Source organism: Nasonia vitripennis (assembly GCF_009193385.2).
Source record: "Nasonia vitripennis strain AsymCx chromosome 3 unlocalized genomic scaffold, Nvit_psr_1.1 chr3_random0011, whole genome shotgun sequence".
NCBI lineage: Eukaryota > Metazoa > Arthropoda > Insecta > Hymenoptera > Pteromalidae > Nasonia > Nasonia vitripennis.
In genome coordinates this window covers 265,102-290,606 of record NW_022279631.1, presented here as the reverse complement: position 1 = coordinate 290,606, position 25,505 = coordinate 265,102, and the positions used below count along the sequence as shown (strand labels likewise).

The 25,505-nt window shown below is 36.7% G+C and overlaps 1 protein-coding gene across 6 annotated transcripts in view; it reads left to right on the top strand.

Annotated features, from left to right (window-relative positions):
• Nucleotides 1-25,505, top strand: part of Gnao (guanine nucleotide-binding protein G(o) subunit alpha) — a 376,676-nt gene that overhangs the window by 108,768 nt on the left and 242,403 nt on the right. For all 6 annotated transcript variants that reach the window (XM_032601865.1, XM_032601868.1, XM_032601867.1 and 3 more), the window contains 1 exon segment: nt 1,147-1,504. In XM_032601865.1, coding sequence (XP_032457756.1) covers nt 1,387-1,504 — 118 coding nt within the window. In that variant the 5' untranslated portion in view covers nt 1,147-1,386.

Genomic DNA, 25,505 nt, shown 5'->3' with positions numbered 1-25,505 from the left:
TTATTTACAATAAAATCAAATGAAAAACCACGACAACAAACAAACAGTAGCAACAACAATCAACGAAACACCATTTGTATTCCATAAGTAAATGGCTTCTACGAGCAGATTAGTCATGGTTTGAAAAGAAACAACATTGATACTGTTTCAAGAATCAACAGAAATATGCAACATTATTATGAAAAGCGAAGATAGAAAAGATAAAAATCTCGAGAATAATGTTGTTTGCAAATTAAAATGCAACGACTGCTCTGCTACATACGTGGGCCAAACGAAAAGAAATCTTTGTATACGCGCTAAAGAACACAGAAAATAAAAAAATAATGTAATCTTCAAACACCAAACACACTGTAATAACACATTCAATTTTGACAATTTGACATAAAAGATAAAGAGCCCAATCTTAATAAAAGATTGATTTCCGAAATGATACATATACACCTGCAAACTAATAGCATTAATAAGAATGAAGATACACAGCAACTCAGCGATGTATACACACACCTAATACACCGATTAAAACGAAAACAAAACAAAAGCGATTGACGTCAGAATTGTAACGTCGGTATAGAAAATGTCAACAAATCACTCGATTTCCTTGCACATTATATAAGCTGCATGAAAGCGACAAACGAACGAATTCAAGACCGAACAGCTGAGAGAGCAACACTTCTATCTCCTCTCCCCTCGCTGAGCGGCGGTGACGAGACATATCCCGCAAAATCCAACTGTATATACCGGCGATCGACTGCTATTGTTTTAAATTGTAACCAAGATCTCATTTTCATATTAATATGAATAAACAGTTTCTTGATGAGGGTGGCATAGTCCACTGAAACGTCGGAGATAGAATAAAAAAACCTTGGGATTTTCACCTTCCTCACGCACTAATTGCCTCGGGAAGACCGATAGAGCCAACATCATTCTATTTTTAAATATCCACCAAGGGATCGAGTCAACGTAGGAGAATTACTACTCTCACTACAAATAATTGTACATGCAAAAAAAGTTTTGCTATAATCAAAAACCGGTTATTAGACATAAAGTGGTTTGCAAAATTAATTACAACCGTTTTAGTATTTGTTTTTCAGACAAGGGTTAATCAATTTTTAATGATACTATTATATATTAAATTATCATTTTCAGGTTGACGTGTGACAAAGAATTACTAATGATGGATACTTAAGAAAACTCCGCAAAAATAGTAAACAGCTGCCATTTAAAAATTAATAACTTTTTTAATTTGCTAGTAATTCTATCGATTCCAATTAATTATTTTAATTAAATAACTAGAGAAGAACAATTTAATTATTAATTGACTAATAACAAAGAAGTTATTTTAACAAAATTTTTTCTCAAAATATCTACACACTAGTTTGTACAAACATGGGTTGTGCAATGTCAGCTGAAGAACGAGCAGCTTTGGCTCGAAGCAAGCAAATCGAAAAAAATTTAAAAGAAGATGGCATTCAAGCAGCAAAAGATATTAAACTACTTTTGCTTGGTAAGTTATATAATATAATACAACTATTAATTTATTTCTTAATGTAATTAAAACTATTATCTCATTACCTTTTTTTTCACTTTTCTTTTGCCTATCACTCGGCTTTTTTAGTTCCTTTTCATACTTCTATATATCTTTAAGTACACGATTTAAATTTTGATACGTTAAAAAAGTTACGGCTCCTTTAAATACACATAAAATAGTGAGTATATAAAAAGTGCTGTTAGAAACGAATAGGTAAGGGTAAATAGTAGGAAAGAGCGGGACACAATTGGCTTGACGGGGCACTTTGGCAGCTAAAATTTTAGAATTGGAAATTCATATTTTAATATGAATTTTTTTCCTACTAATTCCTTAAATGATGACCTTTTTTTGATACCCGATTTATGTTAATAAAATTTAATATAAAAATAATAACTAAAGATTGAATATTTCGCTTAAAGGAAGACGCTCGCACCGATATTCCCATCACATAGTAAACTACGAAGTAATCTCTAAAGTTACTTTTTTTTATTGCCCTTAATTAAATATTATTAAAGAATTTTTAATTTGAAAAAAGATGTTGAGCGGGGCACGTCTGGCAAATTACAATTAAATGTATCCTTGTAGATTAGTACTTTGCACTCAACGAAGACGTATTTGAATTTGCGTCGAAGACTAAATCATTTCAGTTTTGCCGCGAAGACTATAGTATATATATTTTGAACTCTTGCGTCGAAGACTATAAAGTACATTTGCAGTCCCGCTGCGAAGACTAGTACATTTCTCACTTTGTATACGTTTGAAAACCATTTTGATTACTAGCTTAAAAACTAGTAATCAAAATGGTTTAAAATTCTTACAGCAAATAGATATTATCGTTTTTTATTGTCATAAATTTTTTCAAAACGTTTGACGGTTTAGTTTTAAAGATATTAATTTTTTTTAAATCACCTTTTTTATCATAAAAGTTGAACAGAACAATCAATCTGGAAAATCTTGCGGGAAAAAGTAGGCAATTTTATGCTCTTTGAGATACACTATTGTTGGATATATTGTATACCCCGATAACATCGCGTGCCGGGCATTTTGGGGTCACGCATGCTGGCCGCTCGTGCCGCCATTGTGACGTCCCCAAGACATCTTTCGTTGGAATTTTCAACAATCTTTGACAGGACTCTGACACCTGGCTTGACCTATGCTTGATTGATGAGCAGGATCTCCTGCTCTCACACTGGAAGACTGACACTCCTTTCATCAACGGACATGACCTGATCACGGCCACACTCGACGTACAGATTCCACGCCACGTATCTACTATATACTCTTACAGAAACTACAAAGGAATCTGTGCTGAGAAGCTAAGGGACTTCCTTAGCGCATGTGACTGGTCATCCTTCGTCGCGCCATCACTTGACGAATGCATCACCACTCTTAACACCAACATCTCGAACGCCATAAATCATCTCGCCCCATTAAAGACCGTGACACCTGGACGTAAACGTCACCCGTGATTTACCGCGGCTTTTCGTGACCTTTTAACTGAAAGGAACAGACGTTTTCGCAGAAGTCGTTTACCGTGGGACCTATACTTTTATAGAATCGCGCGGGACGCTCATAAACGGATTGAGGAGGCCAGGTTGAATTACTACCATTCACGCCTGTCCTCCTTGACCGACGTTGCAGAGATCTGGAGAGAGCTTGGGAATCTTGGTATTACTACTTCTAAAACTCCTTCACCTGCTCGGTTCTCTCCGGATGCTCTCAACGAACACTTTAGCTCCATCTCAAATGACCCTCAAGCACCATCTGTTGAGGAGTATCTGCGAACCCTGGAGAGTCTGGACCTCCCTGAACACTTCACCTTCAGGGAAATCACAGAATCGGACGTGTCGGCTGCAGTAACACACTTTAACACCCAGGCCAGAGGAAGTGATGGCATCCCACAGGTTGTAGTTTCTAAAGCACTGCCAATACTCGCTCCCTTACTCTGTCAAATTTTCAACCTGTCTCTGAGCGAGGCACGCTCTCCCTCCGCCTGGAAATCATCGCTCATAAGAGCACTAAATAAAGTCAACTCTCCAACAGCTGTAACTGACTACCGTCCGATCGCTCTACTCTGTTTCCTGTCCAAGGCGCTGGAGTGGCTGGTGCACAAGCAAATTTCTGAATATCTTGAAACAAGGCTTTACCTTGAAAACTTCCAAACTGGCTTTCGCACTGGCCACAGCACGCAGTCTGGCTTGATTAAGCTGACTGATGATGTCAGGCTTGGGATAGACAGGAAGAAAGTCACTCTGCTACTTCTATTTGATTTCAGCAAGGCGTTTGATACAGTGTGTCACGTCAGGCTGCTCGGAAAGCTATCCTCTTTCGGCTTCTCCAAGCAGGTCATCCGCTGGCTTGCATCTTACCTTTCCGGAAGAGAACAGGCCATCATTGGTGACAACAACGAACTCTCAACATTCCTATCACTAAACACCGGTGTCCCACAGGGGTCAGTTTTGGGCCCCTTGTTGTTCGCGTTGTACATCAATGACATTGGCTTCTGCCTTGATTCAGATGTATCCCATCTAATCTACGCGGATGACTTGTAAATCTACTGCCAATGCCCCCTTGAGGAGCTCGACTCCTGTTCTGTCAGGATGAGTGCTAACGCCGAAAGGATAATGGGCTGGGCAGCACTAAATAGACTTAGGCTGAATGTCAGTAAGACTAAGGCAATCGTCCTGGGTTCCCCCTACTATATCAATGCTCTTCCCTTTACTGCCAACACCTATATAAATATAGGGGGAGCCCAGGTCGAATACGAATCATCTGTACGCAATCTGGGGTTGGTGCTCGATTCCAAACTATCATGGAAAGAGCATGTCACAGAAATTTGCAAACGTGCTCACTCTTTAATGTATCGTCTCTACTTTTTTCGGAAGAGCACTAACTTCAGATTGCGCCAACATTTAGTGCAAGCACTCCTGTTTCCCATCATCGACTACTGTTCACTGGCTTACTGTGACCTGACGCAAGAACTCGACCTGAAGCTTCAGAGGCTTGTCAACACGGGGATCCGTTGTATCTACAGTGTAAGGAGGGACGAGCACATCTCCCCTTATAGGTGTGAGTTGCAATGGCTTACCACCGCCGGACGTAGGAAATACTTTATGGCATGTTTTCTTAGAAAAATCTTTAACACCTCAGTACCCTCTCACTTATTAGCCTATTTTGATTTCCACGTCGCGCTCAGGCCTGTGAGGGGTGAGGTGACCCCCCTGGACATCCCGCCCTTCAAGACGGAGACGCTGAAGAACTCATTTTTCATCAGCGCTTCCTACCTCTGGAACAGCCTTCCATCTCACCTACGTAACACCCTGTCCATATCACACTTTAAACAGGCGGCTAAAAATCACTTCTTCAATTTGGAAAATACACAAACATGACGCAAACATTTCATCTCATGAACACACTTTCATCTCATCTCACTTAATTCCATTACTCACTTTCACACTTACACCCTGACACAACAATTATTATCTTTATTTCACCAAACTACTATAATGTATATGTACAACATAATGTACAAAAATAAAACCAATCTAAATCTAAATCTAAATCTAAATGCATTTCTACGAAGTTTTAGCGAAACTTAAAATTTTACTATTACAAAGCTTCCTCTTAGGAGGAAGCAAAAATGATAGAGACAAAAGTTGTAGGAAATCGGGAAATTCGGATGGTGACCTTGGATTAAACCTTGAACTCTTTTACGTTTAGAATGGTATGTTCAGTTGCGTGACTTAAGGTTATCTCAAGGCCATGCAGCAAGTATAAAACCCCACCTACGTAATGCCTCTTGCAACGCCAAAATGAAAAAATTGTAGAAACATTAGTTGTAGGATATCTTGGTGGTGCCGAATGGTGACTTCGAATTTGACCCTGTCCTTTAAGGTCATTTCAAGGTCAAATTGATTTTTTTTTCAAACAGTAGCCACTTTTTTGACTCCGGATTATAAAACTTGATGTCCAGGACCCACGACAAAGATTTGGTTGAATAGATTCACATCATGTTTTCTCTACTACACTAAAAAAAACACAGCCTTTTTAACTGAACTCGTACCAGTTATCCGTTATTGTACGAAGACTCTCCAAAATTACCGTAGCGTTCAGTAGTTTTAAAGAATCAGTTCGGTCGTTTTTGCTGGTGTCCCGCGTAAGCGACCAATTTTACAAGTCGCGACTCGCCAAAATTACCAGGCACACCGTTGTTTTTACTAAACAGTCGTTACGTTGGCAGAACGGTTAAAACTACCGGACTTTATAGCAGAAACAACTGTGTTTTTTCAGTGTAGTAGACATCTACAAAAACGTTACATCATAATTATATTAAAATTAATCAAAAATTGATAAAAAAATCAGTAATATGCTTATAAAACTTTTTCTATGAAATTTAAACAAAATCCCTTCATTCATACCATAACTAATGTACTTTTAAACAATATCCTGGAGTTTGAGCTCATTTGGGCCATTTGTTCCTTTGGAATCTTACGGTCAGTGAATTATGGACTCCCTACTATACGTAGGTATTATAGAGGTATATAGAAGGTCTAACACCATCAAAATAAAGGTAATGATGTCTAAAAATAGTTTAAAAAATTTGGTTTATTTATATAAGTATTTATAAATTTTTAATGAAAAATTTCGATTCAATTTCAAAGGTGGTGTGCCCTCTTAAAAATGGGCAATGAATTTAAAAAATGCTTAAATAACCAACATTGAACCCTCGTAACTCGAATAGAATTAATTAAATCGATCTGAAAATTTACAAGTAACATGGCGACCTCTACAATATATCCCCCAAGAGAAAAATTTTTTTTTATTACGGTTATTTCGTGAATGGCTGGTTAGTTTGGACTTTTCGATTACTGAGTATGTGGTTTTTACTTGTGCTCCGATACAAATTTAACCCTTGATGAACTTCATAATTTTCGCACTTCTAGCATAAAATATATGTCTTTTAAAAGTAAAAACCCAAACTTTTATAGATATGCCCTCTTCTAAATTGCCGCGTGACTGGAATTTTTTCTATGTTTGCCTACTGTGCTATCGGTGGAGTTCGAGCTCCCAGAGTGCCTTTACAGTGGATTATGTTGGAACTGGAAAAGATTCGTATCGTACGCGAAAAGCACCCACGAAAAATAGCGTACGCAAAACATTTTCCAAAACATTATTTTCTATTGTTGCGCACGTGAAATTTTTATTTCGCGTATGCGCTGAAGTGCGCCGTAAAAGACTCAAACATAAAACTCTTCAGGCAGCTCTTAAAGCCAAACTGGTGATGCTATGGCTAAACGCTTATGGTAATCGCGTTTTTTTAATAAAAAATACTAGTACAAAGAAAAAATACTATCTTGTATGTTGCTTTCGAAGCTTTTGTGTTTAGCTGTAATATACAGGCAGGTCTTGCCGCCGGATTGCAGGGCGTTGACGTTTGAACCGTATAGTAGCACGTTCTCCACATTAATGTTGTCATTAGACTCTGCTGATAGCAGTTTACCGACGAAGGTTCCTTATCGGCTAAATAACTACGACACAGAGAATGTGAAGAAGCCTCATTATAATTGGCAGCATTGTACAGCGCAATTATCGTTTTTGAATTCTTCTACCAGGTGACCAATCATTAATTAAATGCTTTGCAACAAAGTCCAGCACTTTTTAAAGATAGGATGACCCATAATATATGTTGCGAAATCAATAAGTCTATTCTTTTATTTTATTCAACGAAATTAAGGTTATCAGCACTGCTAATCCGATGTTGGCGTACAATTCCAATATTGGTATGAAATTCCATGATTAGGTTACGGAAACCGACGAAGCCAACTTCTGGTAGCGTTACTCAACTTTGGTGTACAATGCCAACGTCAGACTATCTGATCTGGCGTTGGTATACGAAGCCAACGTCAAATCGCTCAGTTCAACGTTAGCGTGCGTAGCGCAATGAAGGTTTGCAAGGCTGTGACGTAGCAGAACTCGCTAAACTATTTTTCTCTTTAGCTCCGCGGCTCCGAATCTGCGACACTATTATTTCTATTAAAAACGTTTCCGATCTCTTCTTGCGATCTCGGAGGGGGTTCCGCTAGATCTCCTTGAGTCGGGATACCCGAGGACGATTGAAATAATTACACTCAAATTCTATTTCTTTCTATTTATTCTTCTCTCTCTCTCTCTCTCTCAATTCACAAATCTTGCTCTCCGCGCGACAATGCGCCTCTCCCGCTCGCCGCTTGCGACCAATCAGCGCGCCTCTCCCCATCCGGGACGGAACCGACGAGCCTCACGAGTCTGCTGCGAGTCTGAAAACAGACTATTTCGCAGCCGACTTCCCTCTCTCTTCAAGTTCCTCGCTTCGCGTTCTTCCGATTGGCCCCGCTGTTGTCGCGCGCATCACCATGCTCTCTCTCACTCACACTCACGTACATCATACATTTTCTCTGTCGCAGCAGAGATAAACGTTCGCGCCATCAGAGATAAAACTCCTGTCCTCTTCTCTCGATGCTCTCCATTTCTCCGACACTCACGAAAACAAACAAAATTCAATCGCGTTCATAATTGCGAAACGCAATTATTATTCGCTCAAAAAAGGCGGCCTTGCGACGGACAACGTACCGTCGCAAAGCTCAGCGCTGGAATTCGATCCTAGCGTCGCTTTGCAAAGCTCAGCTCTGGAATGCGACTCTTGGCGTCTTTTTCTGCTTCCTCCTAGAGGCAGCTTTGTAATTGTTGAAAGGTTGGATAAATAAGTGTATACTTGGGTTAATAATTAATAGTTATACATTGTAGTTGGCAATAGTCTGACGAGAAACACGTCCGCTCACATCTGAGTCTTATAGTCGAGAGAGAGAATATGTAGTACAGTGCGGTATAGTCTGACTCTACGAACGAGAGTGTACAGTGTAGTATAGGCGCTTAGAGTATAGTCGCGAGCCATGCGCGATACGCTTGCTCTCACGTGAGCTTGTCCGATTGCGCGACGAGTACCATTTTAAGTATTACGACTGTATAAATTCATATATTACTACAGTAATAGTAAAATTTTTGACTCTCCCAAAAATAGGTTAAAAATACATTTTGAGGTTTGTATAGTTCGAATCACGTGTTTTTACAAAATGTCCGTATGGATGCGTGTGTGTGAGGGTATGTATAGCACAATATTTTCGAATCGTGGCTATAAATGTCTACAAAATTTGGCATATTTATCCGATTTCGAATTCTAAATTGAGGAAAAAAAGTTATTTTCAATTTTGCTGTTATTTTTTTGTAGCATTTTATTGTGTAAGACGGCAAAATTTCGCCGTGTAACAATGACGTTTGACACGGTCGGGGTAGAGCGTCTCAAGGCTACCTGTGTGAATGAGAGAGTGAACGTGTCTAAGTGCGTCGTTTATTTTTTGAGTGAACGACGAGAGAGGAGCAGTGGCTGCGACGGACGAAAAGGACAACGCACGTCGCCGACTCGTGAGTGAGAGACGCGAAGAGATGACGAGCAACGTTGGCGCAGCAGCAGCGACCTTTCACCTCGACAGGGCGTTCAAGTCGGCCCCGCGCACCGTAAGACAGCCGATGGAGGTGGCGAACGAAAAGGTTATCTCGTGTACGCGTTAGTTACCTCAGGATCGCTGTCTTTATCTCTTTATCTCTTTGTACTGTGTTCCGTCGAATAAAGGATTATCTCGTCTATACGGGTTATATTCTCGAGTAATAAGTGTAGAATTAACGATTTTTACGATTATGATGGAAGTGTAAAGTTATTGTGTAAAAACGTAGGTTAATACTTGGCGCCGACACCTGGACGCACGTAGCGTAAGGTGGTCGGGCAATTCTAGGATAAGTCGTTCGGCGTTTGTGGAATTCCTGTGCGACGTAATTGTGTTAGTGAGTGAGAGATGAAAAGTGTGAGCTAGTGTATGTGATCTGGTTGCTTCTCGAGTTGATTACAAGTTGTAAGAATTTATTAAGAATATACAATTCCGTCTGATAAACCACGTGTCTCTATTATTCCGAACCTCCCTCTCTCCTTTCGAGGCTGCAGCTAGCCGAGCAAGCCACGTGTAAAAAACCCTCGCGCCGGGAAACAAAGAGTCGCGAGACTCTGGCGTCCACGAGTAGCGCCTGGCGCCACCGGGTCATTTTTCAAGCCCCGAATTGCATCATAACTGGGGTAGCACGAAAACCCCAGTTACAATTGTTACAAACGATTAAGCCATAAAGCATTTAAAAGAGAATTAAATAACCTTCCTTTTTTCGTTTGGCCCTCCAGATTGACCGCACTGTTCGGCAGCAAATGCAAAAAGGTGATTTTTAAAAAATAAGGCATATCTTTGAAAAGAAATATCAGAACCTCGCAAAAAATACGATGATGGGTTATGAGTCAAGCTATATACCACAGAAATGTATTTGGCTACATAGTTTTTGAGTTAGAAATCGAAAATTGAAAAAAATGAGTATTCTCAGGCGAGCTGCGCGCCCCCAAATGGTCGCACTTTCCTTTCACAGTCGCGGCGCGCAGCGCCAAATGTTTTGGGGCAGCAGCGCGTCCACTTTTCTGTCAGTGTAGACATAAACATACTTTTTTTTTTGTAAAATTTTCTAACCTTTCAATAAAAATACCCTTGAAGGCATATATGTTATACCTATCTTATAAGCCATTTAAACCTTAATATTGGTGAAAGTAAGAGTTCGAACGGGATTACGACCACCAAAAAATTCATTAAGATACCTTTTTATAGTGCAAAAGATCCTGTATGGATCCCCGAATGGCAGAGACCCTGCATCTTTGGCTAATAATGAAGATATCCATAAATTTGTGCTAAACTAATTAAAATCTATATTTAAAGCCTGTGGCAAAGCTTCTGAATTGTTTGGAGAATTCCTAAAAAATCACAAAGGTAGCAAAAATCAAAATAAAAAAATTAACCGTAGGAGAAAATTGTTCCTTAATGTCCAGCATTGACTAAAAATTCAAAGCTCAGAGATAAATTATTTAAATACATGTTTGCTTACAGTAATAGATTGCGTCACTTAGAGTGCGTTCACAGTGACGAAATTACCTAGGTAAAAGAGAGTATTAGAAAATGAAAAAAATAACGTAAGAATGCAAAAAAATACTATCCGCGTATAAAGCGTAATGAAAGTTTCTATACTGTAGTTGACTTCGATGAAAGTAGTTGGCGCCGAGGATACGCCACTCAGCAACCCTCGAACGACCCACAACATATGGCACTCGAAAAATAAAAAAAAAACCCAAAACCGAATAAATGTAGTATTTAATTAGCCAACATCGAGACTTTTCGGGAGCTCGATCGAGGCTATAATCCTCGAATTAGTTAGAGTTTTCTCGAGGTTAACCCCGAAGCTCAAATCTCAGTTTACTTTAGATTCGACCCGAGTTCGGCTAGTTTGCTCGATCCTCGAGCAAAATCTTGTTCTTTAATTTTCGATCGAGGTTATCTCGAATTCGAGTGAAATTTAACATAGGATCGACTGAGGTCCGCCCAAGATTCATCCGCGGTCGACCGAGGTTAACCTCGGTGGACCTAGGTACGACCGATGTTAACCGCGGTGGACCAAGGTGTGAACGAGATATGACCGAGTAGTAACCGAGGTGTGACCAACCAGTAACCGAGGTGTGACCGAGCAGTAACATAGGTGTGACCAAGATCCGGCGGAACGCGGAACGTCGGAGTCACTAACAAAAATTAATGCAACCCCAATTTAGTTGATGGATTCGTCAGAGAGATGTCGCCAGTACATTTGGCAATCGGCAGTCCATGTACAAATGGAAGATTGCGAATTTGCGAAGAGAATCGGGAGAACCCATATAACAGCACGTGCTGGCAATTTCAGCGCACGTATGCGCCGGCACGCGTGCCGTCTTTTTGCCGTCATTTTGCAGTCGCGAGTGGAGAATTTTTCGGCGAGCAAAATGTCGACACATTGTTGGCACCGCGTGCGGCAAATTTTGAAACGATCAGGGCGGCAATGTGTCGGCATTCGTGGACAGCTCGCTCCGTGGATATATTTGGGTGACATTGTCGCGTGTATTTGTATATTTATTATTGTATTAATAATGTTTTATGTAATTATTGACGTGTGCAATGTGAAACAATGTTAAGAAGATGACAAGAAGCGGTAAGTGAAAGTTTATTAATGAAACTATACATATCATTTCTCAAGCACAAAAAGTCATACGAATTTTGTGGTTATGTTCTGAAATTTTGCAGTTTCAGAAATTCGAGAAAGGAAAAGCTACCTCCTGGGGCACCTGCTTCAATTCTATCACTGCCTATACGTCAACCATTAGAGCAGGGAGGCTGTCAAGCTGGTCTAGGAGTTGCTGCAGCCAGCAGCATCGCACTGCAAATCCTTTACTTTTTCTTCTTTTTCTTTCTTTCATCTCTTCTTTTCAAACATTGAATTAATATTCTTTCTTCTTTCATTTCTTTCATTTGCAATAAATAATAAATACACTTCTAACGTACTTTCTTTTTGCCAAGGTACAATCTGGTATGGGATTTATACTGAATGCAGCAATAATTGACATCTCTCCGATAGTAACTTCTCAGATAGCAAAGTTGTTCAACGAACAAGGTAAATAAATTTAAAAAATCACACTTTTGAATATTTATATTGATTATTCATGGATTTAATGCATTTTTACTTCACTTACAGTATAAGTATAATAAATTTTTTATCATAAAAAAAATAATCAAACAAATCTTTATTATTCTAATTGCATTTGTAATTTTAGATTAAAAACTTTGGAAGTCAACGGCCAACAATCTGCTCATCCAGCACCATATACGGATTAACACCCTGGTCAGCAAGAATTTGTTCATCAAGTGGCTACATCAACACCGACTTAGAAAGGATTCTACTTGTAAGCTTTAAAGGTATCCTTTTGTTTATCGTGTGTGTTAAGGCACCATTTGAAGTATGTGCTGTAACTAAAATGATTGAAATAAACTTATTTTCCTTCACATATATCATTATGGTTTTTGTGGAAGTAATAGAAGCTGGCAGTATAGAGAAATTGCAGGAGCTCATAGATGTGGAAGGATTGCCCATCAATGGACAGACTATGATCTGCTAAACCATGCCCTAGCCAAAGGTCAGAAGGAATCTGCTATGATGCTCATCGAAAGAGGATGCAGAGTAAACAACAAAGTTCTTGCATCATCAGTGGATACACCTCTTCATCATGCTATCAAGTTGGGCAGCATCAAATTGAGAAAAGGAGCCTTGTTCGGAGCTAAGAACTTCAAAGGAGAAACCCCTTTGCATCTGTCTGCAAAATTGAGGAACAATGTCTTCACCGATCTCCTGTTGTCGTCATTAAACTCAAGTAGTCTTACGTATTTGCATATCGCTTGCATGAGAGATAAGTGTTTATCGTGTGTGAGTGTAATATGTTACGATAAACGTCTCAGTGGCAAAGGAGTTTGTAAAATGATAAACCTAAGAAATTACACAAGAAAACTGGGAAACGGCGAGTGTGTCTACAGGTCAACCTATACTCAGGATGTATTTAAATAAAAACTGTCACGGTGGTTAGAGTGCTAGTCATTGTTATAACATATGTAAAAAAATTTTAGATCCCTAGATGCAAAATTACTGATCTTTTAATGAGATTAATCTTTTCATGAGGGATATACTGACAGAGTAACATAGCAGTAATTTTGCATCTAGACATCTGAAATTTGTTGCACATGTTATTACAATGACTAGGAAGCTATCTACCATGACAGTTTTTATTTACAAATATCCTGTGTATAGGATGACCTAAAGACACACTCGTCGTTTTGCAGTTTTGGGTGCGATAGCTTAGATCCATCGTTGTACAAACTCCCTTTACTGCTGAAACTTTCATTATAACATTTAACTTAATATTTAACTATAAAAAGTTGTTATAATTTTGCCTCCTGCTCAAGTATAAAAAAGTCATTTTTATAAATCAATTGTAATGTGTATACTGAAAAATGAAAAGATTTCATGTATTTGAGCAAGAGGCAAAGATTCATTGCAACTTTCTGTGTTTAAAAATAAAGCAAAATACAATAATAAAAGTCAAATCAGTGAACGGAGTTTGCGTATGTTGATAGATCTAAGAAATGACACATGAAAAGTGGGAACCGCGAGTGCGTCTGCAGGTCAACCTATACACAGGATGTAATTGAATAAAAACTGTTACGGTGGTTAGTTTGATTGTCATTGTTATAACATATGTAAAAAAATTTTAGATCATTCTCTGTTAAAATAATAATTTCAAAATTTTTTATATTAAAAGTTTCATATTTTAATACTGAATCATTCTTTTTGCATGAAAATTTATACAATGCACCTCAGGGTTTACTGGAACATATTTATGAATTTTGGTGACTTAACTACAACCAGAAGGTGCAGTTTCTTACATAGGACTATCGTCAGTTCCAAGTTTTTGGAACAAAGTACGCTCCATGGTTGGAGTACATCCGCCAAACTGCACTAATATCTTCCAATAAGCCCTTAGGTCCATGCTGTTAAATTTCAAGCCTATCAGATGTACCATTTTTATTTCAGCACATAATTTCAAAAATTTTCTAATTAAAAATTCGATATTTTGATACTGAATTATTCTATCAGTATTAAAGTTTATACAATGCACCTAAGGGTTTACTGAAATATCTATGGATGCGTCATTTTGGAATTTTCAGTTACAAGTTGAAATTTGGTTTTCACAAAACTCACCAAAGTATAAAGTCATATGATAATACATACCAAAGGGCCAATTATAAAGTTTCATGTCTCGTCACTATCACATTCAGATAAAATTTTTAATTTCTTCAAGGTGATGTTCTGACAAGTAGTCATGAATTTTATTATGTCTCCACCTCATAGTTGTTACCACACAGGCGAAGAATTGTCTTCTGGTGGTTGAAGTAGTCAGAAATGCTAAGCATCATCGCAGAATAGCTTGGATACAAATACTTCTTTGTCTTCAATGAGTCCGAGCAGATGTCGCAGCAGATGTACAGCAAATGTGCATAACCAAACAAGAGAAACTTAGCTCTGGTTGTATCTGCTTTGATGATAATATCTACTTAGACTCATTGAAGATAAACCTACAGTTTTATTCATGCATTTTTGTGATGTCGCTTAACGTTCCTGGCTGCTGCAACCACCAGAAAATATCTGGAGAATCATCTCTGCCTCTTTAGGCACAATATTTTTTAAATGAAAGCAAAAGAAACGTAAGAGAGCTTGAGAAGATCTTCTAGATGTCCTGTGGTGGTTGTTTTAGCCAGGAACGTAAAACAACATCAGAAATAGCTTGAATATCCACGGTTGTCTTTAATGAGTTGAAACAGATTTATGGCGAATGTGCATATATAACCAGAGAGTGAAAACTTACCTCCGGATTGTTGTATCCTCTTCGACATCTGCTTAGACTCATCAATGACAATGCTGGGATTTTAGCGAAACAAATAAGATCAGCACTACTTGCTTGAGAAATATTGAAAAAAGTATTGGAAGTATAATTAATGCAAGAATTTTCATGTAAGCTACCAGCAACAGATAAAGTTAAATACAAGGCCATTTCAAATATCATTTTTAATTGATTTTTTTATAAAGTTCCTTTTTCCGGATACAAGGCAAAAGTTTCAATAACGCACTCTAGTCAGACTAGTGAACTTGACTAAGTTTTTTATTAAGAATTAAAATACATGCACTTCGTCAATAAAACCAATATTAAAACTTGTATTAACTATGATTTCAAACACATTATAGGAATAACATTCTAGTCAATCGTCTAGCTAGATTAAAGCAGTATTAAGATTTGTTTCGACTATACGATATGAAACGTTATCAAACATATATAATATAAAAGAAACTATGTTATCAAACATATTATAATAAGAGTTACATATTTTAGTCATCTAGATCTATTACTTCATCTGAATTTACGATACTAGGCACAACTTTCCTTTTAGTTAGGAGGTGTGGGTTCATTCTTAGAATCTCGATTTGGCTCGGACTGGATTTTTCTATTGGTAGATGGTCTATTGTTACAATATTGATTTGGTTCAATATTGCACTTGACCTGTTTCCTGCTTGATGGTACGCCAGTATCAGAATCTCTTGTAAGGCTTTTTTTTTCTTCTTCCGGCGCGATATGAGATTTCAAAATTTCCGTCATCTGCACCCGGAATTGCAATCGATCGCCCTCAATCAATCGGCACAGATCAGGATGTAACATTTTGAGATACAAAATGTCGTCTTCTTCCTCAAAACCGAGTTTCTCCATGTAGAGATCTGTTACAAAATAACCGAATAAAATACGTTTATCGATGCACATATAATTACGAAGACATATTATGTATAACTTTACTAACCCGAATTACTAGAAGAGTGTTAAGGACGATATTTACTACAGCTTTACAACAGTTTACCACAGCAATTTTATGTTCGTTATACGTTATACGTATCTCTGCGGCGAGTCAAGTAAAGCCGGTTTGAGCATGCTTTGCGCGATGCTTTACGTATATAAGTATGAAGCGTAAGCTGCATCCCAACTAGATGGCGTTACTACGTCTAGAAAGCCGGTATGCTGCCCTCGCGATCTCAGCGTAGTCGTTTAGGTATCACATACAATCAAAACGCAGCAGTCCTCATCAGAATCGAGTGCACAAACGGTTGAGGTAAGATTACCCTGCGAACGTTGCTCTGAGCTACAGTACCTGTGCGCTGCCCTCGCGATCTCAGCCATCTCCTCGTTACTTAGCTACATACAATCAAAACGCAACAGTCCTCAGCAAAGTTGAGTGCCAGAAGTGGTTGTGACAAGATTATCCTGCGAACATTTCTCTGACTTTCGAGTACATCCAAGACATATTCGGGTGAGAATATATATTATAGCTTATCAGTGCAATTCTTATTCTGACATTATGTCGATTCAATGGCTGAGGCCCAAAAGCGAGGCTTTGATTAGGCTTGTGTTCGAGAATCCAGTTATTTACGACAAAACTCTTCGACCCATAAGCCCTAAAGACTTATGTGAAGTATGGACCAACATCGCGAAAGAATTAAACGTTACAAGTAAGTGTACATTCGTGCGTGTATGTGTGTGTGTGTGCGAGCGCGTGTGTGTGTCTGTTTGTGCATATATCTATAAAGGACTCACAAACGAATTAATGCCTGCAAATGTTTTTCTCCGAACTTGAGGGGGGGGGGGGGAGACATACGTTGTAGCTGAGTAACGACGGTAGCGTTAACGAACGGATGGTATTATTCTTTTAGTAGTTTTAGTTTATTCCAGCTCGCTGCGAATCGAACCTGAAATCTCTTTCATTCTGGCTACGTGTGTTCTTATTTTATTTACTTCTTAACGCGTGTATTTTCTTTTTTTTTCCTATAAATATATTTTTCAAGAGCGTGGCAGAGATAGTATAGCGAACTTTTCTAGTTTTCTGGGTTTTATAGGTAGAGAGGGATTTGTGCGCCGAATGCGTTTTTGTACGATATATATATGATTTATATATATATATATATATATATATATATATATATATATATATATATATATTGCAAATAATTCAATAATTTTTTTAGAGGATCAAGCAAAGAACAAGTGGAGAGCACTAACATGCGTTTTTGTACGTTATATATATATATATATATATATATATATATATATATATTGCAAATAATTCAATAATTTTTTTAGAGGATCAAGCAAAGAACAAGTGGAGAGCACTAACATGCGTTTTTGTACGTTATATATATATATATATATATATATATATATATATATATATATATATATATATATATATATATATATATATATATATATATATATATATATATATATATATATATATATATATATATATACACAGAAATAATGTCAAACATGTGATCAAATCTCGTACTACACATATTACTATATGTTTTACTTCTCTGTAGACCGGAGCTGTATTTATTGAGATATTATTCCAATAATTCAATATTTCCCTTATTATTGCTTTTATTTGTCGAGTACTTATAATCGAGTCAGCATACATGCAGAACTTGCAAGACTTTTACTTTTGCTCGCGCGCGGGGGCTGTCTAGAAATAACAAAATGCGCCAAGTTCACGAAGAATTAAATTTCCGAGTTCCCTCGCGTGTGCATGCAAAATTATAAATCAGATTATCTGTAGCTAATAAATTTCCCTATAAACCAACTTCCAAGTACTATTATCGGTTGCTACAAATTTTCTACAATGCAACGTTGACACTCACAAAACCGAAGGGGATTACAGTAAAATTCTTAACAAGCAGTTTTTCGTATGTAAAAGAAATAATTAAATATGATCGTCTTCTCGCCTCGCAGCCCTATCAAAACCTGCATTTTGAAAGATTCAAAAACAATAATTAAGTATTGCTAAATAATTTTTATCTTAAAAACGTGATCGGACGGTTTTTTTACCCGGCTCCTCCCTAGGTCTCGCGCAGTTTCGGACTGGATCTACGAGAAAATAAAGCCTTTCTTTTATAACACCCGGCACGAATACGTTGCGATAGCAGTACTTGCTATTGGAGGATCGACAGGCAATAATTAAGTGTCGCTAAATAATGTTTATCGAGAGTAGAAACGGTACTAAACGTTTTTTTTTACCCGGATTCTCCCTAGGTCTCGCGCAGTTTCGGACTGGATATACGAGACAATAAAGCCTTTTTTTCTGATAACACCCGGCACGAATAAGTTGCGATAGCAGTAATTGCTATTGGAGGATCGACAGATAATAACGCCTTTTTTTCGATAACTTCCGGCATAAATACGTTACTATAGCACTAATTTTTAAGCAACGGAATAGTTATAGTGTTGGGAGTATATTCGTTCATGTTGCTGAAATTTTGCGGAGAAACGTCGTTTTGCTTACAATCTTCCTGATGGTACATATAAATGAACGAATTGTAGTATTGCACGTTAGTATACGTACCTTGATTGCGTTTATGATGGATATGGAAAAGTTTAAAAACTTTAAATTCCCGGCGTGCAACAGTAGCCCGCATAAAGTTGTTTAGGTGAATCATTGTTGCCGTAATATAAAACTGAACATTTCGGCCTTGATTGCATTGGCGAAAGATGCATAAAATGTTTTAATAGCTATAGTGCATTAAATAAGATCTCGTCTAGTTTTTGATTGCAGTTATGATGTACAAATTTGATGATCGCGGATTATTCAGTAGTGGAATTTAAGTATATTATTGTCGTTACTGTTTTCGATCTCCAAATAATGAATCGTACTTTAGGACGAGAAATAATACTTTTGTGTATATCGTAGAATCTTTTACGAGGATGGTATCTCTTTGAAAAATTATGATTTGTTGCGATTTTATATGTTGATCGATATCGATAACATAAATTATACTTCTCTACTTTCTATCATAATGTGCTATACATATTAGTTATTAAAATACAATTCTTATAGAGGGCAAATAATTTATTAATAAGTGTTGTTGTATTTGGTACATCAATATGTGTGTGTGGGTGTGTGTGTGTACGTGTGTGCGTGTGGGCGTGTGGGTGTGCGTGTGCGTGCGCGTGTGCGTGTGCGTGCGCGTGTGCGTGTGCGTGTGTGTGTTTGTGTATACATACAATTACACGCTATTAATACAACATTCTTGCGCAAGATAATTATTAAACTTATGAGTATAATTATTGTTTATCAGCATTGTACAATCAGCGCCATCGCGTCTCTTACATATTAAACTTTTATACACAACATTTTATTTTATCTTTGGATTTCAATGCGAGTTTTGGTGTTGCTTAAAATATGTTGTCAAGCTAAACTTTTTTCCACAACGTTCTAGCACACCTTCGCATGTTTTTAGATGTCTTATAATGTTTTTTTTAAACATTTGCATTCCACAATTGTCGCAAATGACTAGGTTTTCTCCTAAGTGCTGTTCCTCAATATGCCGATTTTTATTTTTTTTCGTAATTAACATCTCGCAAATATCGCAGGGTACAAGTTCATTAACATTTTTTCTTTTATTGGTAATCGTCTGTACAGGTTTTTCGTGTGATCTGATTATATGCTCAGTCAATTTTTGTTTGCGCATAAATTATTTATCGCAATTTTTAACTTCGCATTTGAATAGTTTGAGGCCATGCAACTTGAAGTTGTGTTCATACAATGCTTTTTAATTGTATATCAATTTACCACAAAAGCAACCTTTTACTGGACATTTGAATGTTTCCTTTTTGCTTTGCCTGGTTTTTTTTTTGTTGTTATTGGTCTCTTTAAGATTTCCTCTACTGTAAAACGTCCTTTATTTTCACAATCGCAAATGGTCAAACCGGATCTACTTAATGATGTCTCAGTACCATAATTAATTGCTTCTGCAATTGAAACGCCATTATTAATTACGCAATGTAACACGGCTTCCCCTATGTATATTAAGTCACCTGGATTTTGGACGGATCAGGGACTTTCACACTCGTGCAATAATTTGGCGTTAATTATAAGTCCAGGTTTATGAAAAACTTCACATTGAACTTCAGGGTATACTTTTTTATCTAATTTGTGAGAAAACTCTAACGGAATAAAAGCATAGACTTTCTCTTTCCCTTTTAAACACAAATTTATGCTTGGTTGGTCCCCGTCTTCATTGTGAAAAACTGTCCCGCTACCAGATGATGAAACGTACCACATCGAACTAGTTATACCTGCCAAACCAATATTATCTCTTTCTGCTAGGGTCGATTTCTCGAAGTTAAGCCTTGTTACTTCATTTAGAGAAACAGTGCTGTCCCTACCATACAGAGCTGTGTACTGCCCAGATTGCGTTTCATCAAAGTATTTGGTAAACATCCTTAAGCCATATTCATTATCTGACTCATTAGGATAACGCTCAATGAACTCTGTATTTAACTCACTAAGTTTTATTAAATCTGTGAGATTTTTTTTTACTTTTTGATATAGTGTAAATTTCATGAATATTTGGTTTTACAACATTACCTTTTTCTTTCAGAACCTTAATTGATCTATTAGCTTTCAGATGAGCAGTTATATCAATAGTGCCTATTTCTTCCTTACTTAATACCGATTGAAATACAGTAACAGGAACTCTGTTGACTATATTTTGCGAAGTCTCAATGTACTTTAAGGCTTCATTAAACGATTTGCAACCAATGCTATGGCAAAGTTCAACTTGGCGAATCCAAAGCTTAGGGACTATGATTCAAGATTGAAGTAATGTGTTTTAAGTTAATTTTCCTTTTATAACATGAACAAAATCCGTTCTTGTGAACTTATCCATGCCTGCTAAAGTGTAATATGTGCCTGACAAAAAAAAAAAGTTGTAAGTTTACATCCTACTAAAAATGATTAGTATTATTGAACTAGAACCTATAAGACATTACTTCCTCATTTTGACGCATTGAAAGAAATATTAGATTGATAATCGAGTTGATAATATACAATTTTGTGAAGAAGTAGGCGAAAAAAGAAACTTTAGGATTGTCGATATGGAGCTGCTCCGTACGAAGACTAGCACTGTTCAGATACTCCAACGAAAAGTAGCCCTATTCAGAATTTTTCGCGAAGAGTAACATGACTGCAATGTTTCAACGAAAAGTAGCACAATTCGCGCGTTTTCTACGTATACTAGCACGACTTAGAATTTTGCTAAAAGGAGCACTACTCGTGAATTTCTGGCAAAAGATAGTACAACTCAACGTGTCCGAAATTATAAAAAAGAATTTCGGAGTCAAATATCGATCATTTTGGTGCCCCCGCCAACCCGGCAATTTTATTTCTTCTTATAATTTTTCAAGTTTAGACTAGATATTACTCTTGTAAGGTAGGTATTATTGACAATGTTCAAATTTGAAAAATTTGAATTTGAAAAATTATTAATTTATGTTAAAAATTTCAAGTCTTTAAAAGTTTGAAAAATCTTATAGGGAAGATGCGCTTAGTATGGGAATACTTATCCAATTTCGCTATATTTTTCGATTACGGTCGTGAAAGTTAGTCAAACTGGAGGATTTGCTTGCTGTTATATGGGCCTTTGATATTCTGTTCGAAGGTGTCATTAATTTTGCAAAATAACTTAATGGGAAGCAAAATTGTAAAAGCTAATTTTTTGGGAAATCGAAAAAGTGTTACCCAGTATGGGACGTCGTTGATATTTACAATAATTACAAGACAAAATGTGATATTCAACTCTGGGAGACTGAAAAATTACGTTATTTTAATTTTGAGCTCGTCCAGTTGTGCTACTTTTCGCCGCGGGAACCCAAGGTGTGCTAGTCTTCACCTAGGCAGCGAGTTGTGCCATTTTTCGCGTCAGGTACAGAGTTGTGCTATAGTGTTGGTTTTAATATCTGACTGCTCGGTTCAAATCTGAATAGTGCTGCTCTTCGTATGGACCAGCGATATATGGGTGATTCTGGCGTAACTTTTACATTTTTGCACGCCTGAGACATGTACACGTTCAAGGAAAAATCGCACAAGCAGTTTTATGTTTGTCTGGCATGACTAAATTTATCAATAGTTAAAGCCGAGTATGCAGGGTTATATTTCAAAACACGATAAATAATGCTGATAAATTTTTTATGAGATAAGATGCACGTTTGAATTTTGTGCAGAGACTCGAAGAATCATGTAAAAACATTAACAAACATATTTTCTAAGTTTTCACAACTATTTTGGATTCAATTTTTACCTGATCTCTTTGCTACTTTTTGTTGTATTCATAGATTCAAAATCGTAAGGGCAGTATAATCACGTAAGTGAAAAATCTACTTTTGCCTCGTGTTACGTATAATATTTTATTTCTCTCTCGACTTAAAGACCACTTTTTGATTCTGGAAAGCGAGGTCAAAACGATTGTTTTGCGTAGTCAATCATTTTTATTTTGCTTGAAAATTTTTTAAAACTGCTTCCCTCTAATTAGGAAACTTTGTAATAGTAAAATTTTCGACTATTTCAAAAAACTGGTTAGAATCCATTTTGAGGTTCATGGAGTTCAAATCACATTTTTTTAGAAATGTGATTTGAATTTTTCAAAACTGTAATTTGCGATTTTTGTATCATCTTATTGTTACAAACAAGTCAGCCATAATGCATTTTAAAGACAATAAAATTATCTTCCTTTCACAGTTTAGCCTACGAGATCGACCGCACTGTTCGGCAGAAAAAGCAAAAAAGATGAATTTACTGAAATAAGGCATATATCCTAAATGAAATATCAAAACCCGACAAAAAAAATATAATGATATAGGTTATGAGTCAATCCGTGTACTACAAAAATTTCTATTCATTTGACCACCTAGTTTTTCAGTAAAAGTTGGAAAACGCAAAAAAATGAGTATTCTATGTCGAAAAAGCTTGTATTCATCTACAATTTTGGGAAAAGGCAGATTTTATGTGAGTCTCGGCTAAGTTCTTTGCGCAGCTTTCAAAACCCTATGGTTTTCCAGATATCGATGATTCAATTTTTTTTTGAAATTTTTATTATCCCTTATATATCCAAAGCTAAGTAGACAAACGTTTCAGAAATAAATTTAGTGATTTACCAAAGCTAAAACTAATTGATGTTAAAATTTCAAATGATCGGTTCCTGAGTTATGAGCCAATTTCTACAATCCGAATTTTCGCTTCCTCCTAAAGGAAGCTTTGTCTTCATATAAAAATGTCATGAGCGGGTGTTGTAAAGCCAAGTCAGGAAGTCTTAATGTCGCGCAACGCGCGCGGTTCAAACTCTAGTAATAGTAACATTTTCGACTATCTTAAGGGGACACAACACCTTTAAATTTCGAAAAAATCGATTTTTTTTTATTGCTTATATTGACAGAAAATGTTCCGTAGAACACGATCCTGGAACCCGTTTATCAAAAAAAATTTTTCCTGCAAAGTTATAAGCAAAATACTAAAACAAAATTTTTATCGTTTTTTCGTAAAATTGCGTATTTTTCATTTTTTGTCTAATACGACTAATAATTTTAATTTTAAGTTGTATAAATTTAATCTGAATAAAATTTTTATTGTAAATGTTGAAAATACTATTTTTTACCGTAGTATATATGTATATTATGCTCCACGTACACATTTTAGTAAATAAATTTAAGCGTATTGATAAGATTTTTTTGCGTTATTTTCGAGATAAATTTCTAGTTTCGCTTCTTATATGAGGCTCCGATTGAACGTAGGGACATTTATTTGAATTCAAATATCACGCGCCCGTGCGCCACCTGTGGATAGATTAGAATCCATGTGTCGGAGAAGGACAGAGCGACCGTTCTGCTGTTCTGCTAGCAGACAGCAAATATTTCAAAACACAGCTGATATAGTCCTGGGATGTGTTTTACACTGACCAAACACAGCTGATGTTTTAATACATAAAAAAAGCTGATATTTTTTAAAAGTGTGCTTTAATTAATCTAAGTAGTATTTGTAGTGTTTTTGGGGTTATAGTTTATAGCTTATAACCCTAAAAAGAAAACAAAATGAAGTGTTTGTGTAAAACCAGAATAGTGAAGTTTTTTATCAAAATGTAAAGCTCAGTGAGTTTGATAAGATATGTAATCATCAAGATACCAAGGGCAGGTTTGCGTGTACCCATCAAGTCAAGAAGTCCTCTCGAAGAAGAGTCAAGAAGAGAAAGAAGATTTATAGGAGTAACGAGTGAGGATGAACCTGCCAACAAGTCAAGACTTCAAGTTTGTCAAAGAAGATACAAACTCCAGCAGCGGAAGATATCTCTGAGATCAGGAATAAATTGATTGATATCAACATTCTATTTCCTGCGCTCAATGAAATTTTGATTCGCAACCAATGCTATGGCAAAGTTCAACTTGGCGAATCCAAAGCTTAGGGACTATGATTCAAGATTGAAGTAATGTGTTTTAAGTGGAATCAGCTGACAGCTTTTAACTCATGCAAAAAAGTTGGCATCAAGAACCATGCTTGGATGAACAACAGAAGAGCAGTAGTTACATTTCGTGCTCTTGGACTTGGACACGCTGGTCATCATCAATTTTGTGGGTTGATGGACTGTTTAATACCCATGGCTCAGTGTGCATGTGATGCAATTAGCAAACAATTCAGTGAAGTATGTAAAAAAGTGGCCAAGGACTCCGTAAAAACTGCAGTGATATAAGAAAAAGCTGCTACAGAGACTCGAGCACCCGAATCAAACATTTGGAGGTTAGACTGGTAATTTTCTATCAGTTTCAACTTGAAGGTTCAGCACAGTAACCAAAAGAAAAGATAAGTATAAAGTGATATCATTATCAAGGAAAAAATAACCTTTTTATAAGATTTTTTTAAAAATTCATGAAATGCCTTTTTTTGGTTGCAGGTAAGAAAAGCCGTACAGCACCCAGAGGTATAAGTGAATATACCTTATAATTACTGAGAATCAAGGTCTATGTGTGCGTAACATAGAAAACTTGATCCCAAAGTATTTGGTAAGCACTAATTTAAGTTACACTTTCAACAATTTTCATAAACTTTAAAGTTGATTTTCACTAAATCTTGTTTTTACTGATTTCAGCTCACTGTCCGTAGGATTCTAAGTGAACGCATGGTTCTTTAGGGCTGAAACTCAAGGAAGATACTTTGTACACCTTTAGTTCTGGTATGAATGCAGGGATTTTGATTTAAATGTTTAGAAAATGTTCTATACACAAAAAGGTGCCAGAATAAGCGAAAAAAATTTTAAAAATGCAGTTTTTTCATCGCCAAATAATTTCTAACCATTCAAATTAAAATTCCTGCATTCATACCAAAACTACAATTGTACAAAGTATCCTCCTTGAGTTTCAGCCCAAAAAAACCATTCGTTCACTTGGAATCCTACGGACAGTGAAGAAGTTCACAAATTCTTGCACCGAGTTCTACAATGGGCCAGCAGGAATAATGAAGGTTTTAGCATGATAAAATTAAAGGTATTTATGCTAAATATATCTATAAAAATTTTTAAGTCATTTACTTAAAAT